Genomic DNA, 20,100 nt, shown 5'->3' on the forward strand with positions numbered 1-20,100 from the left:
GGTGATGGCGTCACAAAGTCACTCTGCTGCCGCCCCCCAGTGGCTGAACATGTTACTGCAAACTATTTAAATGTGTGATGTTCAATGTACTGATGCGCAGATTAACTGTCCAATAAAACTTAAAGGCAACAAAGTGAGTTTGAACAGACACTCTTACAAAAACGATTGCATCATCACCAAAACCTCAGCTGGAAAGATATTTCTACAAAATGAAAGACCACAGGTTTGACACCCATCACAGCCGCCGTGAAGTGTCATAGTATTCCTCATTCACTGTGAAGTCAGAACTGAACACTCTCTGTTTGATAGAACAGCTGCAGGATTGTTTTCCGTCCAGCAGAAGGCAGTGCAGCACATGCCGTGATCGTTCCCAGAGAGGAGCAGTGGAACACTGTGACTGTATTTCATCACTGGACGATCCGGTGAATGATCGCATGACAAAAGCTTCATATATATAAAGAAGGTAAGAGCTGCAGTGCGGCTCTAGTGCAGCCCATCACAGAGCAGGAGGGGAAAATGTGCACCGATGCATTTATGTGTAACGTCAGCGACACAATGTAGGACATGACTGACCTGAGGTGAAGGTACAGATGTTAACAAAGCCCAATGCCCCCTTCTCTCTGTGTACTCGGCAAACTCCCAATCCCGAGCCAATCTCACCGAGCTCCAACTCTGCAGCACAAATTGGATTTCTGGAAGTTTCCATGGCACGCAGCTGGATGAACAGGATTAAAGGTGGAAATCTAAAGCTCTGGATATTATTTTTTTTAATGCTCCCAACTGTCTTACCGAAGCACAAACTACTGTGTGGAGGAAATCTCCAAATCGACTGTTGGCTGTTCCAAAACTCAGAGTGAGAGTTGAGTAACCTTGGCTTCTCTTGGGGCGAATGTTTCAGTGGATGAGGCTCTTCATTCACACGTCACTACATCGTGTTACACTGAGCGGGTGCACGCTTGAGGCAGATCTTGGCTTAAAAATTGATTTGAATAACTGCAGGTATTTTGCTCAAAGTACAGTAGATGACACGTGTGAAGTTTACCAACGCCAGTCAGTACAGCATCATGTAAGCTGCTGGCTTGCCCCTGTAAAAATGGTTTATTTTGCAGTTGTTATCAAATGAGAACAAAGACCAAAAGTGAATTGTCATGTTTAATCTAGATTTAAATAAATTAATCTAAAGTAAATCAAACTGAACTCCTGTTTCCAGGATGAATGAAATACTCGCTTCAAGCTAAGCTTCAGTCCGTAAACTCTGACTTCACCCGCCGCCGTTTTCTCGCGAGTGCCTGATCTGTGCTGTGACTCTCAACAGAGATGACTCACTCCTAAACTACCTCCATCCTCAGCTCTGGAACAAAACCGACGTGTTTAATTAGTGTTTTACCACTTGCTCGATCGGGCAGATTTACCAGCTCAACGTGGCATTTCCAACCCAAAGAAATTCAGAATACTATGATGTATGATGACGAAAAGCATCAAAACCTGAGCTCGTTTGCTGGCTTCTGCTCGCTTTAAAGCACTTCTAATCATAAAAATGTCTCGATGTGAACCACGCCTCACGTTTCAATTATATATAAACGATACAAAAATGTAATTTATTTTCCTTACTGTAAGTGTTATACGACCCTAACCGGTCCAATCTACTGTAGCAGAGCAAAGTCCGCTGGCTGGATGTCACCGCTGCTCTCTGGCTGCACAGCTGGGCCCGGTTGTGTCGGCCAGCCCCCCCCGGGGTTTTGGGTTCGATAATGTTATTCTTCAGAGGGCTGGGCCCGCTGCCCGCTCGCTGCATTAACCCTTGCGTAATACCTCTCCGTCCAGCTCACTCTTCTTCACCATTTGTGTCACTCTCGCATTTACTGACACACAAAAACATAGTGAAACCTACACAGATGTGTTGCTCTGCGCTCTGGTACTGAGAAGAAGAAGTGTTGTTTTGTTTCCCAATGCTGAAGCGGAGGAGGACCGTGCATGTGTTTAGATGGTTATCTGTGTCGGGTCTCGTCCAGTAGGAGGAATATGAAAATGGGAGGCACATGATCCTGGCACAGCGTGTTCCCCCCATAGTGTGGGAAGGTCAAAGCACAAGTACACTTTACATGAATCCATAAACTCCCAACTCCCTTCAAAAGAAGTTGTTCGCTGTCAAACTCCTCCTCAAAGAAACCGGACTGCTTGAAGACAACAGCCGCAGCCGTCATGACAATAAATACTGTGATTCTTTGTTTCTCCCGTTCCCAAGAAGAAGTTCACGCACTAACTAGTCCAAACACAACTCTAGCTAAAATCAATACACCTGAAAGCCCCCGTCATCACTGAGACTGTCAAGTCAGCAGTTTGTCCTTACATGTAAGTAAATAAGTACGTAAACTTCAGCAAAATAGCACAAAGAACATGAGTTATATCTCCCGACTGATGCTATTTTTGGAGACCAGAACCAAGCTTGTACTCGAGATGCCAGTATACACCAGCTTATACATGTATTTGGTTTTAGCATACATGATATTAACGAGCACTTTTGATGAGGATCCTTCACGTGCTTATTAAAAAGTTCTCACCAAAGAAAACTGAGCGAGAGAAGTTCATTATCGACTTAGCAAACAGTAGAAAGACAAAAACACTACAGCTATTAAGAGCTTTTGTCCCAGCATGTTGTTTCCTATTTCACCAGAGACAGATGGGAGAAGATATCACGGACACAAAATATGTAACTTGGAACTGTACAAGTATGTGTAAAACCCAGCAGGGCTACATTCCTGCAGGGCAAGGATCATTTCAAAATAAGTCATTTCCTCGACTGTAGCGTTCCTAACCTGAGAGAGACATGCCCGACCCCGCCGCTACAACACACACACACACACACACACACACACACACACACACACACACACACACACACACACACACACACACACACACACACACACACACACACACACACACACACACACACACACACACACACACACACACACACACACACACACACACACACACACTGTTTATTCCAGCACAGACAGGAAGGTAGTGGAGAACTTTCCATCGCTTTTTTTTCTATGAATTCGAAATACCAACAAAAAAAAAGGATATACTGACCACACGGTGAAATAAAGAATAAACTTGATTCAGTGTTTTGTTCTCTTTCTGTGAATCAAGAGAAACTATCTACCAAGGGAGGTAAAGTTTAACTGAGGGAACAAGCGACAAACATCTGGAACCTGCAGATCCGAGCCTAAAATACGGTCTCTTGCTTTAAGCCAACTGGCTGTGAACGTGGAATGTGGTGTCGCTTCTCTCGCTTCTGCGTTTTAGATTCATACTCTTGGATTGAATCTTGTTTTTGTGATGGACGGTCCACTAATTGCTCCCGTCAGTTCTGTAATTGAGATGCAGACCTTTGATTGAGATTCATATGATGATGATTTACTCAACAGGTGAGGAAGGTTTCACAGAACGTGCAGCTTTAGCCTCAGACTGTATACATGGTGACAGCATCAAGTGCATATTCAATACAAGATGCTCACGTCCAAACAACTCATTAAGTCAGTTTGAGACATTGAGCTTTAGTTAGCTTAACTAGCTAACTAGCTACAGTTGATCAAATCTGTACGTTTTTTCAAATTCAGCAAAATTTACATTTTCCAGCAAGAAATGAAATCAAGAACCAATTGTTTTCAAAATAACTATGATTTCTACCGGTAAATCTGTTATAACTATAACTGCAAACTGCATACAGTATGTGAGAACTAAATGTGTGGCACCGTAACACCCTGGTGAGCTGTCACATGCAACATTACTGCATGGTAGCGGGTTCGGTTCCAGCTTCGGGACCTTTGTTGCATGTCACACCCGCTGACTCTTGACTCTGAAAACCTAAGTGAGGGGAGCAAACGGTCAATTGTATTTGGACATTTGCCTAAAAAAAGCTTTTACGACTCAAGTCTTCATGTTCAACAACTTCTATGTGGATGTCACACTCAAGATGAAAAGAACTGGTCAGGAATTCCACTTGCAGCCAGAATTAAATGAAATAAAAATACAATATTAAATTAATCTAGATTTGGGGAGTTCAGTGTCAGGCCTCGTGGTAACAACTTCAAACTGGAAAAGTGAAAAAAAATCATTGATTCCAGTAAGAAGAAGGACAGAGATAGAGAGAGAGAGGCGGGCAGGTTAGAGCGCAGAGAGAAAGAAGAGAAGAGAAAGACAGATCTTTGGACGCAGCTTTGTTAAAGAAGGTGGAGCATTGAAAGGCCCACTGGAGAATACTGGGGAATTCTGTTTGCTTGTGCTGCATTACGTTCCCTCTGCAGACTTTATGGGAACCAACTCAAATCTGACCCAAAAAGAAAAGAGAAATGGAAATAAAGCCGGTATCTGCAGAGAAAAGTGTTTCCCGTTGAGTGAAAAACAAATATTTAAACAGATGGAGACAGTTTTCTTGTGTTGCTGAGGCACCGCAGATTCATAAGCATAGCACAGAACGCCTCATTCGGATTTCACCCTTCAACAAGCTGCTAAAATATGCAGCTGGACGGAGAGAGAGAGAGAGAGAGACACATGAAAGGGGGGAGAGACAGAGAGGAGGGAGGGAGGGAAGAAGAGAGGAAGTGAGATAGAGGAGGAAGATTTGGTATGTAGACAACCGCTGTGAGAGGAAACAAACTGATCCAAAGCTGACACGCTCATCATTCCTCCGCTTCCACTATGCACCGACATGCTGGATGTCATTGTTTACGTCTGTTTATCTGTGTATCTACGTCAGCGTGTGTGTGTGTGTGTGTGTCCATGTTTTCTGGTGTGTTTCCAGCGGCAACACCCAGCTAGTCAACATGCGGTCGGCAGCCCCCCCCTCCCTCCTCCTCCAAACACCAAGCCTCATCACACACTGGCTCAGAGTCAAGCAAATAAACTGCAGTGCAGAGGCTGCAGGGAACGTCACAGACTGGAGAAAGCTGCAGAATGAAACTTTCTCTTTCTTTAAATGTTAAAACGACCGAACACGTTGGATGTTTTGTCCGCCTCGGTCCGCGAGTCTTCACGCTGTTTTTCCTCGATGCTGCGGGTGTGTGCTGCTTGCTGTGATCGTGACCAGCAGTGAGCTGGGTGGTCACATAGCAACAATAACAACTTGTAGGCGTCGGGGAGATATGTGACACCAAAGCTAAATGTCTACGAGTTCAAACCCACAACTAATCTCTTTCTCTAGCCCGCTCAGGCTCTGCCTACATGCTGCTACATAACAGAAAGACAATGAGACGGTCAAGAAGTAACTTTATATCTCAACCTTTTAGCTGACATGGACAAAAAGTGCTTAAGAAATGTTTGAATATAAACTCAGTGACATAATATATTATTAGTATACACACATTATACTGACATTATTATTACTCCATTCCATAACCTTCATAAAGGGATGCGTATCAGTACTGCTGTGTTAGATTGCATTAGTTCCAGCGAGGTGTGACTAACAGGATGGAAGCTTAGTGTATGTTTTAGAACCAGTCGTGATCACTGGGAGCCAGAGTTAGATCGGTGGTGCTGAGCAGAAGACACAAATTACAATCAGCAGCAGTTTGGAGAGAGTTTGGTGAAAGGGAAACCTACAATTAAGGGTCACAGCTGGCTTAACTACACAGAGAAGTAGACACGAGATGAACAGAACTTTCATAGATCGGTCTTTATCTCTGAGCAACACAATTTAGTTATTTTAAGTAAAATCTGAGCCTTTTTCTTCATACTAAGATCCAGCTCCGTGTCCAGAAGCAAAGTCACAATCACACAACATGTTTTAATATCTTGATCAACTTTGCTGCCCTTGTTGCTGTCAGCGGTGGCCTTCCTACCTGTCAGCATCATCACCACTGAGAGGCAGAGGAGGATTTATGAGAGGCTGGAAGTAAGCCAAGTGACTTCCTGTGTCAGCATGGGGGGGGATCATTATTCTCCATCTATTGAGCTTCGCAGTGAGTGGTTCTCATGCTCTTGCCCCCGTACCTCTTCACACAATCACACATGGCTTTTACATGACTTCTTTCAGGTAGAGTCACATAAAGGAATCCAAGTTCAAGAATGTGCAGCCGCACACATTCCCTGCGGGGTTTCCTCCCTCCTCAGCAGGGCCCGTAGTGTGTGGGTTGTTTAATGTTTTGAGGCCTGTGTTGAATGAGGCAGGTGGACATGGAGGGGTTAAAAATGGGTGTGGGGGGGGGGGGGGGTAGTGTAAGGAATGTGACACCAAGGGCCAAGAGGGATGATGAGGGACACTTACAGGAATCTCTCAATTTCCACGTTGAGAGGCAGTTAAGAGTGAGAATCATCACAGAAACCCTGCGCTCACCCTGGATTCTTCACTTTCACTGTCCACTCATGCCATAACAACTCACTGAATCACACCTGCTGGGGCTTTGGGTTCATTACAAGCCAAACAAGCAGCCAATGACGATAATCTTCTCCCTTTTCTCCCCCACTTATTACAAACAGAAAACACCGTCTGCGTCTGCCAGAGAGGTATCGGCTCGTTTCCAAAAAAAAAGAAAGATCGACCAAAACCCTGAGCTTAGATGAGAAAACACAAAAGCTTACATGAACGAGGTAGTGGTGATGAGTGGAACGAAGTGGATGTTTATTTAAACAACGGATTATTTCTTTAAGACCTGGCTGTTGCTGCTCAGCCTTTGTGCATGTTTATGGGAGCAGACGTACACGTGCTGTGTGTTGCTATACGCCGCACAGACAGGAAGCAGTTTAAGAAGGCTTCAGATGCAGCGGAGCGACCCATCCTGCATTCATGCCGGGCTGCAGACGTGAGCGGAATACCGAGCGACTGGAACGGCGAGCCGGACGCTCTCAGGAATGCCGAGGCCTTCGCCAAAGCTGACAGCAAAGCTGCGGCCGAAGAGCAAAGTGCAGCACGACATCGTGGCCCGCTGCTTCACCTGCACCATGTTGTTTACGCCGGCTCCAGCACCATGCCAGGGCCAAATGAGTGCATTTACGAAGCTATCGACGGGACTGAAGGGCCAACGCTAATGAAATGTTCAGACCGATCTCTCTAAGGAGAGAGAATACATTAAGAGTAATGGACTGTCAATCCCAATTTGGTCTCTATTCTGGGGAGCTACTGAAGAACAGCTAATAGTAAATGCTTTCTGTGTCGTTCTTATTGCGACACCTGAGGTCCCAGATCACAGAGCACATCTCTAATGCGTGCAGGGATTTCAAAATAAAGGGAACATTAAACAGGTGGTTTTTAACACTTACCTCGGCTGCCGTTGTCTTCATCCTGGAGGAGAAAAGACAGAAAATAAATGATGAAAGTTAATTTTATTTCATTCTACAGATTCCCTTTTTTGGGGGGAATTATCTCTTTATTTATCTTTTGCATCAGTATATTCACTTCAATATAACATTTAATATCTGTTTATTTCATATGGAAAATAAAAATACACATCGTTATTCTCACCATCTCCAATCATCCTCCATCCACCATTTTTCAGAATCAAGTTTCATAATCGATTAATCATTTGAGTCATTGTGTTCAACACATATTTTCTTACATTTTATAGTGTAAGCAATGCATTGGTAATCAAGATAATAGTTGGTTACAGTACTAGAAGGAATCTCTCAGCACTGAATAAAGGATTAGATGATCCACAGAGAAATATTATTATCATTTAACACTGCTGCATACTTAAAACTGATAGACATAGCAACCCAAAAACCACTTCATAGCCATGTTGGTGTTTATTTTAACCCTAATTTCCCTCGGAGGCCCAGCTGAGACCCACACACTCCTGCTTTAATCCACCTCTCCCCAGTGACACACATGTCCTGCATGTATCCTTAAAGACTGCCTGCTCTCCCAAGGCTTTCCTTAAGACGCTCTGACCCTCTTCAAGCTAACCCCAATACCCTCAAACTGTGATTAATCAAGAGCTCCACTCCCAAGACCCTGAAAGTAATTACAATGAAACGTGATGGATGTATAAGGATGGGGTTACGTAATGGGAGGACTGGTCCGGGCGTACAGTGAGTGTGACCTGACGGATTGAAGTTTAAGGCTTCGGTTTGAGTATTTCCCAGAATCCCGTCTTATGATAAGAAGGCCTCAGATGACTCAAGACAGTCGGCTCAAAGTCAACACAAAATGTAGTTTTAGTTGTGTAACTCTAAACATCGATGTCTCAGAATTAATTACATGAATAAATGAGAATAACGCCAACTTGTTACGCAGGAGACTAAAAGCTGAATTCTGCTTTACTTCATTTTGCATCGTAGGCATCTTAGATCGCTGGGCTCCGGATTTCTGATCAAACCTGCTAATGTCAGTTCAATTTTAGGTTCACAAACTTTCATCTCCTTCTGTTATCGTTACAGCAAGACCACCGAGCACGTAGTGGCCAACGTTGGACAACATTGTGTTACCCAGGAAGGCCTCTGGGAGAAACTATCCATCGTTTTGGTTACACACATGTCTGAAAATCCAAACTGTCGTGCCACAGTTTCTTTCAACATGCAGAACAGAAGCCAAAAGCTATAAACAGAAGAAACTATGCTAACTTTGGAGGAAATCCTCCTTTGCAAACTGAAGAGGTTGTCAAAATACACTTCAGAGAAACGTAAACCCAATTTATCCTGAATTATCACTTACAAAAACTAACAGTCAGGAGGCCATGATAAGCTTTGAGAAGGCGGACAGAAAACACCGGCACATTCTACCGTTAAAGAAGCCCTGTGGTATTTAGCCAAAGCCCTTTAGTGTGCGTTAGTCGGTGCCCACTAGGAGCCGGAAGTGCTGTAACATCAGGATTAAAACCAAAGAGCTGATTGGTGCTGATGTTATCCACAGCTGGCACACTTCCCAGGTGGGATGACACAAGTCAGGGAGGCTGTGCACTACCGACATGACGTGCTCACATATATCATGGTACTGCTCTTTAGTCTGTGTCAGCGTGGCCACAACTAAACAAGTCGTCTCAGCTTCTTGAGGAGATTAAATATTCATTATATTTGCAAGTGCTCATGCGGTACTTACTTACCATTCAAATAACCTCAATATGCAAAAGATGCTTGTTTACATAGAAATGTAAGGCGAGAAGTTAACCACAACTCCCACTCTTTTGTGATGAAGCTTTTTAAATCTGCACCCTTAAATGGTTTCTTCTACGTTACAACAACAACCAACCTGTGGGTATTGTAGTGTTTTGTACTGTTCTCCAAACTAAGGAAAAAAAAACAATCTAAAGAAAGCAAGTTGAAACTAGAAGGACACTCGGAGAGTCCAGACCTCCACCAGGGCCGATTCCACAAGTGAAAAATAACATAAACCTATCCAATCCTTACATTAAAGTCCCTTGTTTCTGTGTTAACCAACATCCAGGATATCATTAAAAGACAACATCTGTAATGGGAACACTGGAAAAAACACTTCCTTCCACTTCACAGCTCTACTGCACAAAGGAAATAAAGGAGCTCCTCACAGCTGGAAAGAATTACAACAAGTGGTGGACGGTGTTGAAACAGCTTCAGGAGGATCTCAGACAAGCAACAGCATGATAAATATGATAAATAGTTCATACTCTACGCAGGTAGTAAGTAGTGTAGAACTGGGACACATCGCTAATGTCCCAGCAGCACTGAATACTGAGGCGTTTGTCTACAGCCGTGTTCAAACAGCAGCTTAAAGTCTGGATTCTGGTCGTGTTCTCCCCCTGTGTCACACAAATCAGGTGTTTTCTAATCACTGCAGACACTAAAAAGCTAAATAAAGTCAGTTGAAATTCACTTGATTCAGCAAAAGTCTATTTACTTTGGTGACAGGAGTATATTTTCTTACCTCAACGGTCACAATTTCATGCTTATTTTAAGCAATTACTCAGCCCACTGCTTTACGTGACATAAAGGTTGTTTTGTGTCTGTGTTTTGGGCAAGAGACGACATTGTGTCACCTTCAGAGAGTTGTGGACGGCGGACTCCGGCGGGTAGACGATGAAGTGTCGCAGTGTGAAGCCGAAGCCCTGGGAGGTTCGGCGCAGGTGAAGCGTCTTGGGCCCCGGCCACGAAAAAGGCTCCTCCTCGGCCCCGAGAGACGCCACGGTCGACCCCTCGCTCTGATCGCGCCCATCCTTCTGCTTGGCCTGAAAAGAACACAAACAAACGGGTACGTCAGTGTTGATCTTTAGGACAAAAAAACTGCACTGTTGACACAGAAAGAAAGTGGAAATTATAGGAGCGCTTAATTCATAATTAATTTAGGGCAATACAGTCATCTTGTTGAGAGTTAGATGAGAAGATTAATACCACACATGTGTGTACGGTAAATATAAGCTATCAGCTACAAGAACCCAGTTAGCTTAGCGTAGCATAAAGACTGAAAAGAGATTCAGCTTTGTTTTTTTAAAAGATTGAGCTTTAGAGGTGCTGATAGGCAGATTTTGTTACATTTGGACAGACAAACTAGGTGTTTCCCTCTGTTTCCAGTCTTTATGCTAAGCCAAGCTAAGCTAAGCAGCTTTAGCATACAGATTTGACCTGGTGATTTTTTTTAAGCAACGCCTACTCCTGAAGTAATATTTTTTCTTTCTCAGATTTGTTTTGAACTCAAAAGGACTTGTCGAGGCCTATCAGGTGAGAGGATCCTGTATTTAACGAGAAAATAAGCAAATAATTGATAGAAGTTGGAAAAAAATATACATAATCTTGTGTAACCCAAAATGTATCTTTGAACCCTTGGGTCAATCAAATGTGGTTGTGAAAACAATGACGCACTGATAGTAAAACTGTCATGTCCACGTGTTCACTGTTGAGAACCGACTCGCATAAACAAAACAAATACAGTCACTCTGTTCACTTCGGCCCTCGGTAATTGTGTAAAGAGAAGCGGTTTGGCTTAAACAAAGAAAAGTTTGTTTTCACAGATGAAACAGCCAACGGCAAGACAAAGATGTCATTAGTCGGGCTAGGGTGGGTTGATGCTGCTCAATAACAAAGGTGTGTTTTTGTGGACGAGGTTTACACCTTTAAGAATAAAAAAGAAAAGAGTTAACAAGAAGCTTGACGTATGGTTTGTAGACTGTAATGTGCTGTTTTTCACAAACACAAAGGCAGATTGATACAAACATACAACATATTTCAAACAAAGCCCTTCATTTCCACCACGACATCATTGGTTCATCATGGGATTAATCTACTGAGCTGTGTTATTTTCCTGACTTGATCGTCACGTACATTAAGTGTCAATGAGCTCAAAACGTCCCCAGACTCTTAAAGCCATCACCAGTGAAACAAAAATGTCCTCAAATAGCAGCAAACTGATCTCCTCTGCTGCTGCTGATCCGTCTAAACGGTGAGAATGGATAAATAACGTGACACATTCAGTAGAAGCTGTTGATTAAGACATGAGTTTCTTGCAGATACAGAAAGAAATCCTCTCACTCAGCACATTCGGCATCCCCCAGATGAAAACAGTTAAAAATGTTGGTGACAGAGGCCAAAAATGCAGTCAAATAATTTAGTTCCTAAGTTGTGGTTCATGTCAGTGATCACAATATCTGTCGAAATAATCAGGGTCGTCATTTAAGCCACATTTGTACTGCCGCGAGCTGCACACAGCCATACATGTGGCTTCGGTTATTGCACAGTTGGGGCTTTGCGGGGCTATTTGGCGTGTTTGCACGATGACAGACTTATCTTCTACATTCCTACTGTGACTAACACGGGATGAAAACAAGCCTTAAGTGCTGGCAGCTCTCAGCTTCAGTAACATTACATTCATGCCTATATAACACGACACATGCGCTGATGTGTAGATCAGCAGCAAAACTCTGCATTTAAACCGTCCTGTGACAAAGTGTTTACGCGGATTCGCTCTCAAATGGTAACTGTAGCTGAGCTGGAAACACAGAGTGAGTCAGAGAAGTTTACAGTCACGACCCTGTTTTCCTGAAGATGATGTTACAATACAAACACACACACACACACACACACACACACACACACACACACACACACACACACACACACACACACACACACACACACACACACACACACACACACACACACACACACACACACACACACACACACACACACACACACACACACACACAAACAGAGGGCGTGTGGGTGGTCACAAATTACATCAAAACTTTATTGTTTTTACATTATACAATGTAGAGTTGCAACTACAGATTATTTTCATAATTTAGTCATTTTTTGAGCAAAAGTGCCCAACACATATTTGTAGCCTCTGAAATGTAATTATTTGCTGCTTTTCCTTCTCATAAAGCTTTGTAACTGGAATATCTGAGAGTTTAGGATAGTTGGTTGGACAAATCAAACTATTTGAATATGTTGCAATGGGCTCTGGGAAATTGTGATAAGCACGTTTCATTATTTTGGGACAATTTAGAGACCAAAAGTTTAAAGTGCTCAATACAAAATTCACAGCATTTCCATTGCCTCCATACAGATCTCAACATGGTGGCAGCGAGCCTGCGGCTTAGCTAACGGTGCAAACAGCGCTAACAATGCAAACAGCACTAACAATGCAAACAGCGCCAACGGTGCAAACAACGACAACAGTGCGGACAGAGCTAACGGTGTCACACCTGAAACAGAACCAGAGGGTGGGAGCTACGCTTCCGCAACAACCCGGTGGGTCGGAACGACTTTATCGGCTGTAACCGCCGTATGAGAGCAGTGCAGAGCAGCAGCCATGAGCTAGCCAGTGGGGCACGCTCACGTGCACTAACATGCATTTGCTGCTATATTAATGCTCTGAATTTGGAGTTTAGCATCTTTAATTAATCAATAAAGAAAATCAATGATAGTTAAAATGATCGATAGTTGCCGGCCTACAAACACATTTTTTGTTAGGTGTTGCAATAGCCCAACATACAGGACAACAATACAAATCTGAGAATAATCTATCCAGGACTTCAACTCCTTTCTGATTCTTTATTTCTAAAGCCTAAGAACATAACAACCCAGATTTATAACTTCCATAACCATACAGCAGGAAATATGCAATAACTCTTAATCACAACGTCACCACTGAGAAACACTCGGACCTCTCCCGCTGCTGCGAGCTGTCTGAGCGGCGAGACCTCTGTCACATCTATCGTCGACGTAATGATGGAGCTGAACCGCTGCACCGCAGGGCGTGCGTTTGTGGTTCTCGCTAACGCTGCCATCGTGGCTACGGGCTACGGGAGCCTGCCAAGAGTCTCAGCCTCAACCCGGATCCCTCCGCAGGCTCTCCTCCTACCAAAACACATCTTCGGTGTGGATCCAAAACAAAGACGTTCTCCCCCGCCGCCCCTCTAGGCTTCTCTGTCCACACCTCTCCTCCGCCGGTCCGGGAGCAGCAGATGTAGAGGCCTCCGGAGAGTGGGATGGGTGTGGGCTTAATGATGTGACTGGTGAAATCACCACCAATACCCAGCGGTGCAGAGCTGGAAGCAAGCCACGGCCCACAGTGTTACAGAGAGCAACGACAGCCCGACTCTGCTGTTTGTTTTGATTTCATGCTGAAAATGTAACGTCGTATTATGCAACCGCTAAGCCATTTGGCTCAAATGCCCCATTGAGTAGGAACACACACACACACACACATTATCCATCTCTTTATACGGTAAAAGAAGCAGCAGCATGGCACAGTGTGGAGGGAAACTACAGCCACGATACTGTAAATCTGCTCCAAACACGCTCCCACAGTTAACCTGATAAATATGACTTCATTATGCATGCAGTCTGTTCATCAGAACAGTCTCCATCATGTGCACACCGAGGGTTTGATCTGCGTGCTGCCATATGGTGCCGTGGCCTGCGGGACGGTGCATTTGCATGCCCACTCCTGCTTCTTTATGTATATGAGAGGAGTGAATTTGAATGGCGTTACTTGTGGACTCAGCTTTTCTCCTCACCATTTCTTTCTTTGTTTTGTTTTTTTAAGCGCGTGAGTCACCCCTGGGACGTCTGACCTCACGGATCTACCTCTTTCACTCCCTCTTGCCTTTTCTTTCCAAACTTCTCTCCCTCTCCGACCACAGACTTTAACATTAGTCACACTTGTCCACTATACTATAGGAAAATATGCCTTCAGTTGCCTCCACAAAGGAGGAGACTTCAGTCCTCGCTAAGTAATGGCAGAAGAAGAAATTCTAAAATAAGCACAGCTGGAAAATAAACATCATCTTCCTCTGACAGCTTACAGCAAAGTGTCACTCTGAAATTCCAAAAAGGGTCCAACAATAAATGAAACCTTAAACCCAAAAACACACACACACTCACACTGACACAGAAAACGCTCACATTACAGAAGATATCGGTCAGTGAAACAGGACTAGCCTTACCGCTGGAGAGCAGGATGACGCACACTAAATTCCTCAGACAGCACAACAGAGTGTAGCCGCCCCTCACCTCTCCAATGCTTCCTATGTAACCTTATACATCTCTGCCAGACACTGATATCGCCTCAACACATATTTTCAGCGAGTCAGGGAATTCCTAAATGCCTGCAAAAACCGGAGCACAACTTGCCTCCGTAAAATGCCAAATTCACGAGGATGCTCTCCATCTCTGTCATGCAAAAGTGTCCTTACCCGAGAGCGGACACAGTTCTTCCTGGAGGCTTCTCTGAGCCGAGCCCAGGACACGTTGCGGTTAGGACTGGTGAGCCCCAGTTCCACCTCCCCCCAGTACGCTCTGGCCAGAAGCTGGAACCAAAGACAGTACGGCTCCGACAGGCAGCCGTCCACCCCGGCCAGCCGAGCCCAGGGACACCCTCCCGACGACGGGGACGGAGTGAGGGCGCAGCACCCTTCGGCGCTGACGTCCACGTCGCGATCCTTCAGGGGAACCGGCTTACAGCCCGGTGGTAGCCCGTTCCTCTGAGCCAGCATGGCATAGCCAGGTTTGAGGTGGTGAGATCAAATGGCAGAATAGATGAAAACTATCCTCAAAAATCTGGTTTTTGGCGTCTTTTGGTTCCTCTTTTCCACGTCGTCTACTCCGAGGTTCTGGATGAGTCCATTGTGCGCCCTCTTCCTCCCGCGGTCCGTCTCCAACTGTCTATTCTGGTCTCAGTTTGGGGGGAAACGGGGCGTCCCACAGACGCATGATGTTTCCACTCAGCCGAGAGGAGAGCACAGCGGCTGAGTGCACTGCAGAGAGCCGACTGACTGACGCACCCACCACACAAAACTCTCTCCCAAGTATGCACACACACACACACACACCAGGCGGCCTGAAGTGAATTCTCTCCCTTTCCTGTCTCCTCCATCTCTCTCTAACGCAGCTCTTCCGCTGGCAACCTTTAAAAGTTTTAGCTGTAATGCGTCCACCAACAGACTTCTGTGTCGAGGCTAATCAATAAATCATAAGAACGAAAAAGACACACAGTCAAAGGTATGTTAAAAATGAGGAATATTCAAAAATGTTTTTATAGTCGGAAACACAAGCGGGACATCGTGTCTATCTGTCAGGGGGCAGGAATAACTGGGATTGTTTTCACAGCCTGCGGAGGAAGTCAAGTGGGGCTAATACAGATAAGGACGCATATGGGTTCTGTGAAAACTATAAGGCACAAAGATCCACAGCCGATCCCACCCACCTTTGCATGCCTGCAGCTCATCTGGCAACTACAAAGGGCCGACGCCTGGGTGGCAGGCTGTGTGGTCAGGGAGACTACCAGGAGTTGCATAAACACACGGTAACTCCCGAATATTTGTTTATTTGTTTATTTAACAGGGTCCATATGGATGAACGCGGTTACGTAAGAATAAGCAGCGCAACAGATGTAATCTATAGAGTTAGGAGCGTAGTTGCAGCCCTCGCCCTGGTTAAGCTTTTAACCGTTTTTTTTTTATAGTTTAACAGTCGAGTTTAATTAACAAACGTGCCAAATAAAATGACAGGTGTTGGAATAAAGTTTAAGATTTTCAGAGATTATTTCAGGGACCTTTCCTTTGTGTGACAGGTGATTGGTAACAAAACAAAGTGTGACACAATGCATGCTGTAGAATGAAGATCGGGTTAAGCAGGATTTGGTGCTTTGCATAACTCCCCAATAATCAATTTGACTTATAGGATTTTAGTCACTAGATTAACAAAAAAAAAACAGACATTTCAATGTGATTTTTCTACTGAATTCGGATAAAGTTTACAACTATAAAGTAGCCTGTTGATGGACCAACACAGGCGTCTCCACCTCTGTTGCCTGATTACAGACTGCTTGACGCTTGATTGACATCTCCTTTGTTGCATCTGTTAGGGCGGAACAATTTTCTCCGTTATCATTGTTATTGTTTCATAGAGTTTCACTTTTTTCTCCCAGCATGCTTCCACCTCACTTGAGGTTCTCATGTACACAGGAATCCTTGTTTGTTTTCTGGGGGTGTTTTTATGGGGATGTGGATCTTTCAGATCAACTTGAGGAGTGTTTATAGTTTGTATGTTCCACACTTTATCTGAAACGAGTCATGCAGTGTGGGTCTCTGACCTGGTTCTAGGTTTAGGTGGCCTTGACTACGCTGGCTGTAACAAACCCAAAGATTACATGTTCAATACCTTAAACTATCCCATAATGGTTGAAAATCACCTCGACCATGACAGTGAAACCCTTCCTCCTCACTCAGGACAATCTGCTGTGAATTAGAGTCTGTAAATAGAAACTCCACAACCAGCGACTCTCTCTCCCCACTCGCCTTGCAGTATTACATAAGAGGCCGGCCACGCCACAAGGGAATGCCTCCTTAATCCGTCGAGGTAAACAAAACTCCACAGAGGCTCGGCAACCTCCTTTAATTCAGCAGCAGCGAGCCGGTCGGGAGAGCAGGACGAACTCCGCCCCGATACCTTTTAGTAAATCTCTCCGGTAGAGAGCAGGGCCAAAACATCCATTTAATATTTAATCACATTTTCATCTCAGGGCTCTCCAGAGCTTTGGTGCCGCTCCATCAGGACTCTGCGCTGTTGAATGGTCCGTTGCTAAATGTTGAATAAGGCTGTGAAAAGTTGCTTGAGGACAATGGGTCCGCCCTTTTGTCCATTTTGAATTTCAATACCTCACCATGTCTCCAGGGTGAGTTATCAGTGGCACAGATTGTCCCCATAATTGTGAGTTGACTGGCTCACTTCCAACCCCGGCTACAGCGCGTCCGTCTACAGCCGCTGCGGTTCGTAGAGTCGCTGCGGATGAGAGCGTCTGCTGAAACGGCGGAAGACTTGTTGTGATTCTGAGGGAATATTTGCCGTCCGAGACGATGAAAACAACATGAGGAACCCAGCGGAGGAATGTTCCATCTCAGTGTTTCGTCATGAGCATCTTGTTACCACATTCACTCAGCTCAATATAGCGTGCGCTGTTCCGGATGGAAAGGACGGCAGAAATAGACGCGGGCCGGCTGAGACACTTGACTCGTGGAAGCCAAAACAAAGGATTAAGTCTCACAACAATGGTCTTACTGCATATGTAGAAGCCCACGTCCCCATTAGAGGCACGATCTGCAGCCAAACAATGCCTCTCACCTCCTCTGGTACACTGTTATAGGGTTTCAGCCCACATCATATATACGTCTCTGAATTCCTGTAAATCTAAAACACATGATGAGCAAAAAGAGAGAGATTCCCTCAGTGGAATTCCTGTTGGCTAGGAAGTGGATTTTGGTGCCATGCAGACACGAAAACGAGACACGCCGCCCCGAAATATTGTGCTGTCATCGTGGCAACGAACCACACCACAGCAATGTCGGCCACTGGACTGATGGGGTGTCCTCGCCGGGCGCTTCTTGTTGATCAGTGTGTCTGAAGGCGCCATGAAGGCCAGAGCACGGTGCCGAGGAGTTGCGGATGCTTTTCTACGGCAAAGTGAAAGAAAAAGGATTCACGCGAGCGTGTTCTGGATTTAGATGTGCGCTGTGTGCTACTCGTCTGGATCGCGTTTCAATGACACAGCTTAAGGGATAATCCAGGTCATCTCTAGTGCATTGTAGTCGCAGCGTAAAAATAAGCAGAGAAATCACGTTCTGGCCAATTAACTAACTGCTGTAAACAACACAAGGACTTCGTTCACAGAGGCGTGTCACGGCCATATTCATCAGAGCCTGAACACAAAGGAAAAATCAGGAAAATGCTGTTTGTCAAGAACAATAGACTGTATGAGACGGTGTACTCTTCCATGTCTTCACAACACACATGTAGTATTTTACTCCTACCAAGTGTAACGTCAGTAAGCCATCTGAGGAAATAGCCACTTATATCCTGCTCTTATGACCAATCACTGGTCTACCGTAAAGTTACTCACAAATCAGGCTCAAGCTATTTCAACTCATACAGAAGTGCTTATCTGATCTCTGATTAGCACGACGATTGAATGGTGTGTGTGTGTGTGTGTGTGAGAGAGAGAGGGCATGGCTGCACAATTATTACATATGTTATCAAGATCGCAATACGGCCTGATGCAATTTTCAAATGGCAGGAGGTGCAATATTTGTCAAAGGTGAAATATGAGTCAAAATACTGTTTTAAATGAAATATTGTCGTACTGCAGAGACGTCCTCGCCTACACATCATATCATACCGTTGATCTGTGTGAACCTGAATGAGTCAGTGAAGACGCTGAATTGAGTTTCCAACAATTAATTCAGTTTACTTCCGTATGAAACAGACAACAGCAGGTTAACGGCCATTTTCAAAACCCACAGCTCTTTAGCAGCAGCTAGGAAAAGGCTTTGAAGAAACCAATGAGATCACACGGAGGTGTAAATTGTAAGCAACGCCGTCCATCCCATGAAATCTAAAAATAACACCGGAACAGGCCAGTTCATAAGATCGACTTGACCGTGGTGTGGAGGGCGGTGCTGTGAGTAATGTATGTGTAGTAAGGGTTAGAGGTCTTTGTCGCTCTCTCTGCACCGCTACCACTCGAGGCTGCTGGACCCGACACGGTGCAATCCGGTCTTGGGAGTCCCATCGCTGATAGTTCTGCAGATGGCCCTGCGGCTTCACACAACATGACACGCGGGGCCAAAGACAACATCCAGACTGCGGCTGTGGTGAAATAAAGACGAGGGCGGAGAAATCGACAAGCTTTTCCCAGAGACTGGTGTGGCGTTATTTAAGCTGAAATTACATTAGTGGTGTGCTTAAAACACCGCGGCAGACAAGTCCAGTTTGTGTAAAAGCTGAACGAGCTAAATGTGATGCTGTTCTGTCTCTTATATTTACACTGAAAGCAGTACGCCAAAACTGAGCAGAGGAATAAATCCTCAAATTTAACAGCCAAAGTTGTGTTCCCTGAGAAGTAAAACTTGTTTCAGATGTTTACGTTTCTGGAGAACACAACACAATGAAAACCAGGTTGTTTCATTTGAATCCCCTCAAATGGTGGAGTCCAGGATTTATTAGATGATTATCTGCAGCTCTGATTTGTGTAACAAAGGGGGAGAAAGGGGCCCGTGGTCCGTAAGCAGCTGACGGGATCTCTGGACGCGGATTAAAGACACAAGCCACCGACTGGGCTCTAAAAACTACAATAAGTCATTCTGAAGTCTCTGATTGGTTCTCGTGTGTGACCAACTTTATATATCTGTGTGTGTGTGTGTGTGTGGTGCAGAGAGCGAGAAGAAAAGAGAAAGTCTTGCAGGAGGATTAGGCTCGATTCAGGGTGGCTTTTCAGGACTCCTGGCGGGTGTGAGATCTAATCTGGACATGCTGCATCTGGGCTCCGCGAGGTAAGGCTTACTGTAACAAAGGGCTGGCTAATGAGGGCGAGGGACCAGACTGCTTCCACTGTGCGCCCACACCGCCGCGCACCCATAATGCCCTTCTTCATAGGGCCCTCGGGGGGTACGAACCCCACAATCGGCTGCCATGGGGAGGCAGCAGGCTGATCAGGCCGATACTGGAGCAGCTTGATCTGGTTTCAGGCTCAGATAAGGGCCTCAATCTGAGTGGAGGAGGCAGTAATGGAGTCAGGTACTGCATATGAGGTCCCACAATGTAATTTGAATGCATTATCAGGTGCCAATACTCTACAAGGAAGGGGGGGAGGGGTGTTCTGGGTGTAAACATTTCTTTCCTGGAGGGAAG

The 20,100-nt window shown here is 44.9% G+C and overlaps 1 protein-coding gene across 4 annotated transcripts in view; it reads right to left on the reverse strand.

Moving 5' to 3' along the window:
- The window catches only part of arhgap21a (Rho GTPase activating protein 21a), a 71,507-nt gene that overhangs the window by 23,135 nt on the left and 28,272 nt on the right, over nucleotides 1-20,100 (reverse strand). For 3 of the 4 annotated variants that reach the window (XM_076080794.1, XM_076080792.1, XM_076080793.1), the window contains exons 3-4: nucleotides 9,954-10,142; nucleotides 7,267-7,288 (exon numbers count right to left, since the gene is read on the reverse strand). In XM_076080794.1, the coding sequence (XP_075936909.1) occupies nucleotides 7,267-7,288; nucleotides 9,954-10,142 (211 nt within the window). Of the gene's footprint in view, nucleotides 1-573; nucleotides 594-7,266; nucleotides 7,289-9,953; nucleotides 10,143-20,100 lie in introns of those variants that run through there. The other variant, XM_076080795.1, reaches the window with a different exon arrangement.

The sequence above is a fragment of the Anarhichas minor genome, unplaced genomic scaffold (assembly GCF_050575085.1).
Source record: "Anarhichas minor isolate MPS153535 unplaced genomic scaffold, ASM5057508v1 ptg000074l, whole genome shotgun sequence".
Taxonomy (NCBI): domain Eukaryota; kingdom Metazoa; phylum Chordata; class Actinopteri; order Perciformes; family Anarhichadidae; genus Anarhichas; species Anarhichas minor.